The sequence below is a fragment of the Orycteropus afer genome, unplaced genomic scaffold (assembly GCF_000298275.1).
Source record: "Orycteropus afer afer isolate SDZICR_OR568_19922 unplaced genomic scaffold, OryAfe1.0 scaffold00057, whole genome shotgun sequence".
NCBI lineage: Eukaryota > Metazoa > Chordata > Mammalia > Tubulidentata > Orycteropodidae > Orycteropus > Orycteropus afer.
The window spans coordinates 8110612-8123211 of NW_006921644.1; the positions used below are offsets into that span (position 1 = coordinate 8110612).

The 12600-nt window shown below is 54.2% G+C and overlaps 1 protein-coding gene across 1 annotated transcript in view; it reads left to right on the forward strand.

Moving 5' to 3' along the window:
- CDH13 (cadherin 13) overlaps positions 1-12359 on the forward strand; it is a 1199128-nt gene extending 1186769 nt beyond the window's left edge. Inside the window, exons 13-14 of the mRNA XM_042780725.1 lie at positions 9467-9700; positions 12127-12359. Coding sequence (XP_042636659.1) covers positions 9467-9700; positions 12127-12359 — 467 coding nt within the window. The remainder of the gene's footprint in view (positions 1-9466; positions 9701-12126) is intronic.
- Positions 12360-12600: the final 241 nt, after the last annotated feature.

The following is a 12600-nucleotide window of genomic DNA, read 5'->3' on the forward strand; positions in this document are numbered from 1 at the left end:
GAAGAGAGATCTTTGTGGGAGACTGGAAGGCATCTCCCTCATCAGCTGCCACAACAGGCAACAAAGAAAGGAGCAAAGGTGTAGAAATTTCAGCAGCGTGACAAACCTGCGGACAGACGCACATTTGTGACATCACAGTACCAAACTCACATTCAAGTACAGACAGAGTATTTTTACCAGTCACTGACACACAGAGAGGTGCAGAAGGTCCGAGAAGTGCCATGGCGATCCTGCAGACGACTCTGGACAGCACGCCCGCATCAATAGGACCCACAAGGCCCCCGGTTACGACTAGACCACCACTGTGGGGGAAAACGTGGTCCATGCAATCAACAGTGCTGCTCGGTCCGATAAGTGCATGCTGACCCCTCTCTTATGCCATGAGCAATAATTCATCGTAACGTAAATAATAAATCTTTCAGAGAAAAATATATGAAAACACATTAATGCCCCTAGCATGGGCAAAGCTGTCTTCAACAAGACACACAGAACTCCTCCCAGGAGGAGGAACATGGTAAGATGACATTAGAATTAAGAACTTAGTTCCTGCGGTGACATCTCAGAGGGGAAGATACATCTGCAACAACCACAAATGTAGCAAATCTGTAAGCAGAGGACACAACTCAAAGAAAAACAGGTAAGAGACTGGGACAGTCGCATGAAAAGGTGTTCAACTCATGAGTCCACAACATGTAACTACAGTGCCACACACCACCCACAGAATGACCGAAGCGCCAAGAGAAAACCAGTGCTGGCCAAGCTGGGAAGGGAGTGGCACTCTCACCACCAGGGCACAAGTGTCAACTGTACCACGGCAATGGAGGCTGAGAAGATCCACTAAAGCCCAACCACGCCTGCCCCGTGGGGAGAGAACGCCACCCCAACAAGCCTTGCTGTGCTCTCCTGTTCAGCAAAACACACGGGCAGTGTGTCTGTGCCAGCAGTGCTCCTGAGAGCCCCCACTGGGAGCCACCCAGCCAATGAATAACCCAATCGCAGCATGTTCACACCCTGAAGTCGGAACGCAAGTAGAAATAAAAGACTGACAACTGTTCACATGAACATGGATGGACCTCACAAGTGAGTACAAGACTGCTAAAAACCAGCCACATCCTGAATGATCCCGTGACATAAGCCTCAGAAAGTCAGAACTCACTGTTGCTGTTCACGTGAGCCTGGAGACTCAGCTGGCACAACAAAATACATAAAAGCCGTGCTCCACATCCCACCACATTGGCGAGCAGCCACTGGGGTCTTAAAACCTTTCAAGCAGCCATCCAAGATGCAGCTAATGGTCTCCTAGTGTGGGAGGAGAGGAAGAATTCAAAAACAAGGGCATCTGGAAGCAATCAGCCCTGGGACACAATGGCCCTCGAGACCAGAAGAACTAGATGGTGCCCGGCTACCAGTGCCAACCACTCAGGAAAGGATCAAATCTGGAGATCCTGGATGGAGTGGGAGGGAAAACATGGAACAAAATCCAAAACTCAATAATGACCAGAATCACTGGTCAGATGGAATCTGGTGAGACCCCCAATACTATGGCCCTGGAATACATTCTGTGCCTGGAATAAAACGCACCCCCAGGGGCTGGCTCTCAGCCCAATAGTTAACAAGATGTACAGGCAGACCACTCAACCCAGGATGACGCACCCACATACACTATGGTAATACATCCCTTAGAGCAACAGACCATAGGACACCAGAAGACCAACATTCAAACTAAGGAAATGCAAGACAAACAGTAGTGCATAAATATGAGGGGCACAGGGGGAAGGGTTCCAGGGTAGGGAGGGAAGGAGACTGGGTTAGGGTTGGACATGGTAAATGGGAGTGAAATGAAATGTACACATGTTGAATGTAAAACAAGCTCTTAATAAGAGATAACCCCAGTGGACGGGTCTGTTGACATGACAATACTGGACCACGTGACTGTGTCTGCAGTGTGAATTCATCATGCTGCTCACGTATGCTGCGTTGTTTCCATACATCAGTAACATGTGGCCACATGGAGAGCAGGTATCTAGCCACCCACAAGCCTTTCCAGTGGAGGGAGACGTTCGTGCCACATTACTGGGTGAGTGATGGGCAGAAGTGTCCCCATCTCCACACAGGCCAGTGTTTTCCCTTCAGACCATTCAGAAGGCTGCGCTGGAAGCCTGTGCTGAGGTCACCCAGGATGAAGACCCCTCTGGACCTTTGGCCTGGGCCCTGAACTAGGCGGGGCCAAGTCTAGCGTCACGCCTCATCAGAACATTTGCAGTGCCTGGGTCACAGATAACACTATAGTGCCTCCCTAAGGATGGAGGCCAAGTTGTAACCCATAAAGTACTCAGGGGTATACAGGCCACTTTCATTCAACAGTCGCCCACTGTGATGAGGGTCAGAGCAACGACACGACTTCATTCAGAACGACTGGGATGTTTGGGCTTTGCTAAGGCAGGTCTGGCCGTAGTTCAGGGCCGGGGGAGCAGAGCCTTACCCACACAGCTCAGTGAGGCGTGACTGCACTGTCGGGGTGCTGCCACCACTGTTTCCCTCTCATGCCTTACCTTCCACGGTCTGGGTTTTCTGCAGAGTCCAGCAGCCTGTTGGTCTGTCAAAAGAACAGAGGCGGGGAGACAGCTGTTAAGATGGCAGGAAGGAGAGAGAACACTCAGGCGTGCTATAAAGATGGGATCTCTTCGGGACCAGAATGGCTGTGGCTCCCACTCAGGTGGTCACCAAACCCACTGCCATGGAGTCAATTCCAACTCACGGCGCCCCTAGAGGACAGAGCAGAACTGCCCCAGAGGGTTTCCAAGACTGTCAGTCTTCCCGCAGACAGCCCCATCTTTCTCCTGCAGAGCAGCTGGGGGTTAAAACTGCTGAGTTTTTGTTGAGTTTGTTTTACACTCAACATTATGTGTACTTTTAGATTCACTCCCCATTTACCATCCCCGCCCCCTGCCCCTCATGGTTATGCCCTCCTGTGTGTCCTGCATTTCCTCCGGGCCAATGTTGCCCCTCTGGTGCCCCGTGGTCCATTGCTCCAAGGGATGCATCTCCATAGAGTACGTGGGTGCATCACCCTGGGTTGAATGGTCTGTGTGTACATCTTGTTTACTATTGGGCTGGGAGTGAGCTTTATTCTAGGGGCACAGTATTGGGGGTCTTACCAGATTTCATCCGACCAGTAATTCTGGTCATTATTGAGTTTTTGGATTTTGTTCCACGTTTTCCCTCCCGCTCTATCCAGGATCTCCAGCTTTGATCCTTTCCTGAGTGGTTGGCATTGGTAGCCGGGCACCATCGGGTTCTTCTAGTCTCGAGGGCCACTGTGTCCCAGGGCTGATTGCTTCCAAATGCCCTTGTTTTTTCTGAAAAGTGCTGACCTTTTGAGTCATAGCCAGGTGTTTTAACCACCAAGGCCCATTTGACGGACACCAGAAAAGCCAAATGTTAGTCCCTGTGTCTTACGCAGACAAAAGCTCCACAGGCAGTTTCTAGGAGAGCTCGGAAGGCCGGAGGAGAGCTGCCGGGCAGGAGGCAGCATGGGCTGGTGCCCTCCTCCTGCCCACCAGTCCTTCCTCTCCTCGACTGTGTGGGGCTGTGTTTCACAATGACGCTACGGACCGCGGCTCCCCAACCCTCAGAGGTCAAAGTTCTAACTCCAAGCCACAGAAACCAGCATTTTGCTCCAGTCAGTCCAGACGCCCTGGTTCCCACACCCACCAAAAGACAGACCGCACCGGAGCAAGTGCTTCCTGCTGCTCACATGTGTCGAGGAGTTGGAACCAGGTGCCTGGAGAGCCAGCAGGAGCCGTTCAGTGCCTGTGCGTGACGTCCCCCCGTCTGTTTGCACGTACAAGAACGGGAGTGATACTAACAAGCAGCCAAATTATTGCTAACTTCAGCAGCATGATAGGTGTTCTCACAGGACCCGCTGACTCAACAGTGAAGTACTGTGCAGAGCAGTCAGATTGACTGGGAGAAAAACCAAGTTCAACTCCACAGTGACACGAATGCCAAGCTACTGAGTAACAGTGGCCTCCGACGCAGGGGTTGCACAGGATGTGAGCCTCAAAGGGAGGCCTCGATCTGGGACCTAGCTGGCTAGTGTCATAGCTTAATCGTGCCAAGCCTGCCTGGAGCTACAAACATTGCCGAATCAAGTCTACCGAAAAGATGCGAGTTTGGAGAAATCAAGCCATTAGTTATGCCAGGGATGCGATAAGCCAGTCAACACCCTTTATTTCAGCTGGTAGTACGGTGGTTAAAGCGCCCAATTGCGAACTGAAGGGTCAGCAGTCTGAACCCACCCGCTCCACCACTGGAGGAAGATGGGGCAGTCTGTTGCTGTGAAGACTGACAGCTTTGGAGACCCGGTGAGGCAACTGCACTCTGTCCTCTAGGGGCGCTGTGAGTCAGAATGGACTCGACACCAGTGCGTTTGGGTATTTCAGCCGTAATATTAATTGAGGAAGAAAAATAAACTGAAGGCACAGCCATCATTCCTTGTTCAAGTACCAGTAAAACATCCACCACACAGACAGGACCAGCTTCCATTTTGTTAGTGCAATAAAAAGAGCCCTTGCGATCTGGGACAGAGTGGCTGCCATTAGAGGCAGCTCAGTACACTGGAGATGGCATGGGGGTGCGTGTGCTCCCCCTCTTGGTGGCTGTGAGGACCAGACACCACAAATAGCAAACCCCTGGAGTCTGGGGTGGGAGGGAGCCGATGGTGAGCACACGCAGCTACTGCCAGAAAGGCTGGGGGTTCAAGTCCATCCCGGGGTGCCTGGAAAGGAAGGCCTGGACACCTAATGCCTACAAACCACCCACTGAGAACACTGTGGCACCGTTCTCCTGACACACGGGGTCACTCGGAGGCAGAAGGGACTTGGTGACATCTGGTTTGGTACATTTTTAAAATGTACTCACTAGAAAGGTCTTGAAAATTTTAAAAAGCAAAGATGTCACTTTGAGAAGTAAGGTGCGCCTGACCCAAAGGAAGGTATTTTCAGTTGCCTCCTATGCATGTGAAAAGAGGAGACTGGATCAAGAAGCTCAAAGTACTGATGGTTGACATGGGGGCTGGTGAAGAACTGACCCCGACTGCCGGGGAGGGAACAGCTCTTGGAGGCGCTACGCCAGAACGTTCTGGAGAAGCGGGGATGCACAGACCCTGTCTGACATGTCTGGGACAAGGTGTCAGGAGGGACCAGTCCCTGGAGAGGGCCAGCACGCTCGGTGAAGTAGAGGGTCAGTGACAAAGGAGATGCACTGACGGGCAGATGTGCCGATGGGCTCAAGTGTGAGGACGGCGCGGGACAGGGCAGGGTTTCGTACGAGCGTGTCGTACCGAGGGTCACTATGGCTGGACCGACTTGAGAGCACCTAGCAACCCCCACCCTTCTCAACAGAAAGCCCAAGTGTAAGGCAGGAAAAAGCAGAACTGCCAGGCGGCAACAGTGCAAAGACTGATGAGGAGCCAGGCCAGGGCCGCTGACTCGGCCATGACTCGGCAGCTGCCCCCACTGGGAGTGGGGAAGTGCCAGTGAAAAGGTCAGACACGAAACGAGGCCGTGGGATCAATTCGCCTGTGCAACGTGCCAAGGTTGTTACCCACCGTCAGCGCCGAGATGGGCCTGGGGAAGCCAGGACGACCACGGGCAGGACGGTCGGGCCCAGCAAGCGAAGCGCTGCCCTGACGACAGTCAGTCATCAGAGGCACAGGAAAGGCAACAGGGACACCGTTCCCACTGCTGTTGCTAGTTAGCACGGGGCCAGAAGCAGAGAGACCAACCTCTGCAGGCAAGAGCTGGCTCAGCGTCCAAGCCGCACACCCCAGGGCCTGCAAACATAAACTCTCCGGCCGCTGGCAGAAGAAATCCATGGAGGAGGGGCGTGGCCCTGTCCACACACGGGTGCTGCTCGCTGGGGCTGCCGGCCCTGGCCACGGACTCCTGAGGCCTTCTCACCCCTCCCACCCAATGCCTTCAACGCCTAATGTATACTCCAAGTGAAAGAATATAATGGACCCTGCGGAAAGGGCCAATTAGCTCAATGAAAAGAGAAAAATAACTTTTCAATAAAGAAACTCAACTGAGTGCCTTAACGCTGACATCAAAAAACCAACTTCACGGTAACAGTGCATTTCTTCTGAGTTCTTCCTCTCAGACTGATGACGGCCGCCACTGGAAACCACAGTGCTTGTTCCCGGGTGAGCAGATCCGTGCCTGAACATCCACGCCACCCAGCCACTGACAAGGACCTGCCACCGCTGCTTGCCTCACACCGCTCAGCATCCTCCGAGCCCTTCTTCCCCAGAGTGTCACCAAAGGCGTTCTCCTTGCCAAGTCCCACGGCTTCCCTCTCTTCCTGTCCTCAGGGCCCCGGAACACTATGAGTGATGATCACCAGGTCCCTCCCCACTTGTCTCCCACATCCGCTCTTCCCCTTGGGCGTGCCCGGCTCCCACCCTCCCACCACACTGCACTGGCATCTTGGGCAGTTAACCGCCTGGACAGCCTTCAGATTCTGACCCCGACGCGCTCAGCCTGGCGCTTCTCTGAGCCCCGCGCACTGTATGCTCAGCCTGAGCGGCCCTCAGCCCGAGCAGAGCCAAGGCCGTGGTCCCTCCAGACCCCTCTATGACTCTGCGTTTCCCCTGCAGCCTCAGCTGAGGGCAAGACCCTCAGCAGGGAAGTTTCCTCTTCCCCAATCAAGCTCCCACACCACAGCCCTCCTCTGTTGCCAGCCTCCCTGTCCTGCAACACTAAGTCTCTGAGAATCAGCCAGATCGGCCACTGTCACTGCAGCACGCTTCCCAAGCCAACGGGGGTCCACAACCCCAGTGCCCATCAACAGGTGACGGACAAACAAGTGTGGTCTACACTCACCATGGAATGTCACTCAGCCTGCAAGGGAAGTGATGTGATACATGCCACGACACAGAAGACCCTGGGCCACCCGTGACACTAGGCAGACACAGAAGGACCAACATTACATGACCTGACTTACATGAGATACCTGGACGAGGCAAAGGCAGAGACAGGAGTCGGAGCAGTCCACAGGGGTGGGCGGGGAAGGGCGTGGCCACTCAGCGGGCTCCGGATTGGTATTCAGGGTAACGGGCAAACTCAGAAACAGTGCTGGTGAACTCATGCCACTGAACTGTACATGGGGAATTGCTGCAAATGAGTGCCTTTTCATGTGTATTTCACCACAGTGACAATCCATACTATGGCAGGCCAGGCTATCCCACTACCTTCCTGAAAACCCTGGGATGGCTTCCCCCAGCCTGTGGAATGAGGGTAAGCTCCGCTTCCCACGAGCCAGGACCCCGCCAGCATCCCGCATCCACCTGCCGGGCCTCAGCACTCCCGCCTGGAGGGGAACGGCTCCGTGACGGTGCCTGTGACTCTGAATGTGTCCACCGAGGTCACACAGGCAAGGCCCGAGCCCTGACTCTCTGAGTCGGGGTGGAATGCTCTGGGCGCCTCCCTGTCACCCATGGGGGGGGTCCTGATGAGGCTAAGGCTGTGTGCCAGCCCCAGTCCGTCTACAGCCACCAGAGTGCAGGGTGCAGGTCCCTGGACAGCAGCATCCGGCCCCTTCACGCGTCACCTGCACAAGGGCCGCCTTCCCTGCTCCGCCTTCTGCTCTCTCTGCTGGAACAGGAAACAATGAGAGTCTAAAGGGCACGTGGTCTCCTGACCCACAGACGCCATCCCCCCCTCACCTGGCCTGTGCTCAGCCCTGGACGCTGGCCTCGGGTGCGTGCTCTAACCCCCCAGTGATTCGATAAGAGAACTTTAAAGTCACTGTGCATTTCAAAAAGTAAACACAGGATGAGATAAAACTAAACGTGGGAAGGTGGTTAAAGACAAATAGAGGAAGAAGACTGAGGCACACATCAGGAGGGGCAGTCCCTGGAGAAGGATGGCATGCGTGGTCAAGTGGGCGTCAGCAAGAAAGGGGAAGACCCTCGGTGAGATGGACTGACACGGTGGCCGTGACAATGGGCTCCCACATGGCAGCACGTGAGGATGGCAGAGACTGGGCAGTTTTCCTTCTGCTGCACACAGGGCCACCACGACTCAGCGCCGACTCGATGGCATCTAACGACGTGGGTCAGGTTGGTACTGCACGTGGATGAGACGAGAGGCGCGGTCGACCCTTTTTGGAACAAGGCACATCCACAGACTTACTGGAAACCCTGTGGAACAAGGCTGTCTGCTAACAGGCATGACCTCACCATGTGGTTGTGTTTTTATACATTTACTATCTGCGGCTTACAGATGGGGTTCTTACTTTTCCCACAGAAAATCAGAAGCTGTTCGTGCTTGATTCATCCGAGAACAGACCTCTAATGCACAGACAACCAACAATAAAGTCGAGCCGAGTCATACTAACATTAGACCCCCATCTGGAAGGAACAGCACAAGGACACGGGCAGTTATGAGGGCTTCGTAAAATGATTTCTCAAAAGTAACAACACCCCGGGAGGTGCCTGGAGTACTGGCAGAGCAGGGCCTCTGAAGGCTCGGACACCATGTCACGAGCGTTGCTGCGGCCCCGGGAGCCCCCAGTCCTGCTGATGGTCTCTCCTCTAACCAGGCCCAGCCTTGCCAGCCCCCAGCAGCAGCACCAGCGGCACCGGAGACACTCGATCAGCACTTCCTCTTTGCAGCCAACGACTTGTTGCCCTACTCACAGTGACCCTGCGCACAGTGAGAGCGCTGCCCCGTCCTCAGGATTGGGTGCAGACCAGACTGCTGTGACGCACCACCCGTACGGCCTGCGGCATCAGCTGACTTTTGGAGGAACACCCCCAGGCCCCTCTTCCCGGTCCGTGTGGAAGCCCCACGGAAACCAGCTCAGCATCCCAGCGGCTCGTCAGCCTCCCCTGACAGACAGGACACTGGCCAAGGACGGGACCTGGGTCTCCCACGTGGAAGGCTAGGATGTGAGCACTGAACCACCCGTGCTTCCAGTCAGCAACCCAGTCTGCTACAAGCAAGCACCAGCCTGACTTGCCATCTCCATCCTTGGAGTGACTTTCAACGTGTTCGAAGCAGAGCCCGCAGGGTCAAGGATCACACCTGCAGAACCTCCAGAAAAACTCTTCTGTATGATTGAGAAAAACCACTGCCAGCAAGTGGATCCCAACTCCTAGCAGCCCTGTAGGACAGAGGAACCGCCTCACAGGGATCCCAAGGCTGGAGCAGCAGGCAGGTTCAAAACACCAGCCTTCCAGTTAACAGCTGAGCACTTAATCACAGCACCACCAGGGCTCCTTCCTGTATGGTAAAGGGCTTGGTAAAACGCTGAACTGTACACACAGGTGCAAGCTAGTACTGTCAGTCCGACTGGAAACACGTGAGTAATGGTCGAAGTGTCGGGTGCACTCCTCCACAGCCAGGGGAGGCTAGGGCGGCGTCCCCCCAACTGTCCGCTAACTTCTTCCCTTTCTCCACAGGCAGCCCTCCTGCGACTGGGACAGGAACACTGCTGATCACCCTGGAAGACGTGAACGACAACGCACCCTTCATCTACCCCACCGTGGCTGAAGTCTGCGACGACGCCAAAAACCTCAGTGTGGTCATCTTAGGAGCCTCAGATAAGGATCTTCACCCAAACACAGACCCGTTCAAGTTTGAACTCCACAAGCAGGCTGTCCCCGACAAAGTGTGGAAGATCTCCAAGATCAACAGTAAGTCCGCGGGGGCGCGCTCACGGGGCTCAGGCGCTCCCTTCCCTGCTCTCGCACGCACGCAGTCTCACGGGGCTCATTTCCAGTTACTCACATCCGGGCAGACAGCCACCACCCAATAAAGCTTATCGCGATCAAGCACATCTCGTGAACACTCTGGTTCCCCAGCGTGGGCCACTTATGCCGACCCGAGACGGTCCGTGAAGTGTGCGAGAACACGCTGGAGAAGCGTGAACTAACCAAACGACACAGGGCTGCCACAAACGCGGTATCTGGGAAGCATGGTGAAGGAGCTGTGCCGGGATCCTGAACCCACTCGCCCCAGGCGGCAGATACACCGTGCACAAACGCTACAGAGAAAGAAGCAGCGATGGGAGCATGGGTGTCAAGTCCCCCACCTCTAACCTCCACTTAGGATGCAGACCCCTGCCCCTCTACTTTATCTTCTCCCTGTGTCCTGCCTCCATCCCACTTAAGACATTCCTACCTTTCTTTCCACATGGGCAGGTGGGATTCAAAACGGGGCCCACTGTTTCCCACCTACCTTGTAAAACCTGAAACCACAGGGTATGCCCAGGGCCTCCCCCAGCCCTTCCCCATGACAGTGTGAGCTAGCCACTCTGTTGACACACTCACCTTGCTTCACCAGTGAAGCCACATGCGCTCACCCACCTCACAGATGAGAGGCTACACTCAGTGTTCAATAAGGAATTGATCCTGTCAGCCTACGCAGGGTCCCTACTTCTTACAGCAGGGGTAGAACTTTTCATGGGAGGGGAAGAAATTACCCAGTTCATTCCATTTTGAGCACGTACTGTACCACTGTGCGTAAAATTTTCTATTAAAAACTCCATCTCTTGTTACAGTCCTATGTCATAGCTTCTTTTTATTAGCGCCCTTCTCTTGTTATCGATTCCACTTGCCTGTTTGTCTATTTGATGATTGCTTTTTAAGAGATGAATTCTGTTACACTGATTCTTCTTCATTAAGGAGGCCCTTCTCCCGTCTAAGGGGTCAGTGTTTATTTGCTAGCTCCTACAGCTGTGGCTGATTTGAATCATCAAGACTAGTTCTCCAACTGCAACGTCCAGAAGGCGCGTCCTCCATGCCGCCTCCTCCAGTCACTGAGTGATGGTCCCCCCAGGCCCTTTCTGCTGCTGTCACCCCTGGATAAGGCTTCTTCATCTGCTTTTATTTCCTACCATCACACCCGTAGTTCCCTGCCTGGTTTTACTTCCTTGATAAGATGCCTTCTAAACAATTTTCCTCACCCCAATTTGTTTTCCCCAAAAATACTCAGCACTCTTTGTGCCCATGAAGAGCCAGTCTGAAAACACACCCTTGCTTTTTGAGTGACCAAAAAAAGAAAAAGCCCAAGGCTAGTGCCTAAGGCACTTGACTGCTAACCAGAAGGCAGGCAGTTCAAACCCACCAGCCACTCCTCCGAAGGAAGGTTAGGCAATCTACTTCCGTAGTGATACAGCCTTGGAAATCCAAGGAAGGGTTGCTATGAGTCAGGTCCAACTCGACGGCACATAACAACAACAAAGAACAGGGCCAGTGAGGTGGTCACTCCTGACCGCCACCTAGTGGACTGGCTGACCAGAGCTATTCCCACCAGTAGGAACAGACTCCATGGCAACAGATTGTTTTCTTTCTTTCTTTCAACGGGATTAGGACAGTGGAGAGAATGCCTACAGACCCCGACCCTGCCGTGGTCACGTCGGGGATTCCGACCCAGACCTAGGTCTGGGGCCTGAGATCTGATCAAATGTGCCCACCTCTGAGGCACCACACAGGGGCTCGGCCCACGTTGACAGCAGGTGGCCTTTCCCATGTGTTCCTAGATGCCTGATGGGATCTCTGCCCTGATGGTGCAGGGAGTTTTTGGGGCCCAGCGGTCTGCACAACACTGGGTCCCTGTGAAGCTGATGGCCTTGAGCACCCATCCAGAACCCTCTACACTGGTGGGCGTGTCCCCCAGCCACACTGGCCACAGGGCAGCCACCAGCCAGCGTGACCACTGGGCACTGGACACGCGTCGAGTGCCACTGAGGATGTGAATTTTTCATTTTAGTTCATGAAGATTGACGTCTAAACCCTGGCATGACTGTAATTAAACGGCAGTGCCTGGTGTGTGAGCTTTTCTTGGGGCCACACCATCCTTTTTCCCTCTCTTGGAGTCCCTGGGTGGTGCCAACAGTTAACACACACAGCTGCTGAGCACAAGGTGGAAGCCTGGAACCACCCAGAGAGGCCTTGAAAGAAAGGCCTGGCAATCAATTGACTTTTGAAAACCAGCCACTGAGAACTCCACGGAGCTCAGTTCTGACCCACGGGGCAGCCGCGAGGCAGGGCGGGCTCGCTGGCAGCCGGGCTTTGTTTTCATCCTACCCTCTCTCACAAGGCCCTCTCTGTCTCTGTAGGTACGCACGCCCTGGTAAGCCTCCTTCAAAATCTGAACAGAGCCAACTACAATCTGCCCGTCATGGTGACAGATTCAGGGAAGCCGCCCATGACGAACATCACAGACCTTAGGGTGCACGTGTGTTCCTGCAAGAACTCCAAAGTGGACTGCAATGTGGCGGGGGCCCTGCGCACCAGCCTGACCTCCGTCCTGCTCATGGCCCTCTTCGGTTTCGCGTGTAAGTTGCCCTAACTCCAGCGCCTGCCCTGGTAGGAAAGCCTAACTTTGCCGGGTCCACCAAACCCCTTTTCCCCCTCTCTATCTTCTAAAGAAAATGTACCACACAGAATATCTCCTGTCTAGTGACATCTGTACGACAAAAAATTTCACACATATAAGGCTGTAAGGAATGTTTCGGGGCATCTTGGCAAGCCCCTGCCAGCCACTCTGAGCAGCTGTGCAGTCACAGGGGCTTCTGTGCCAAGCAGGTGAT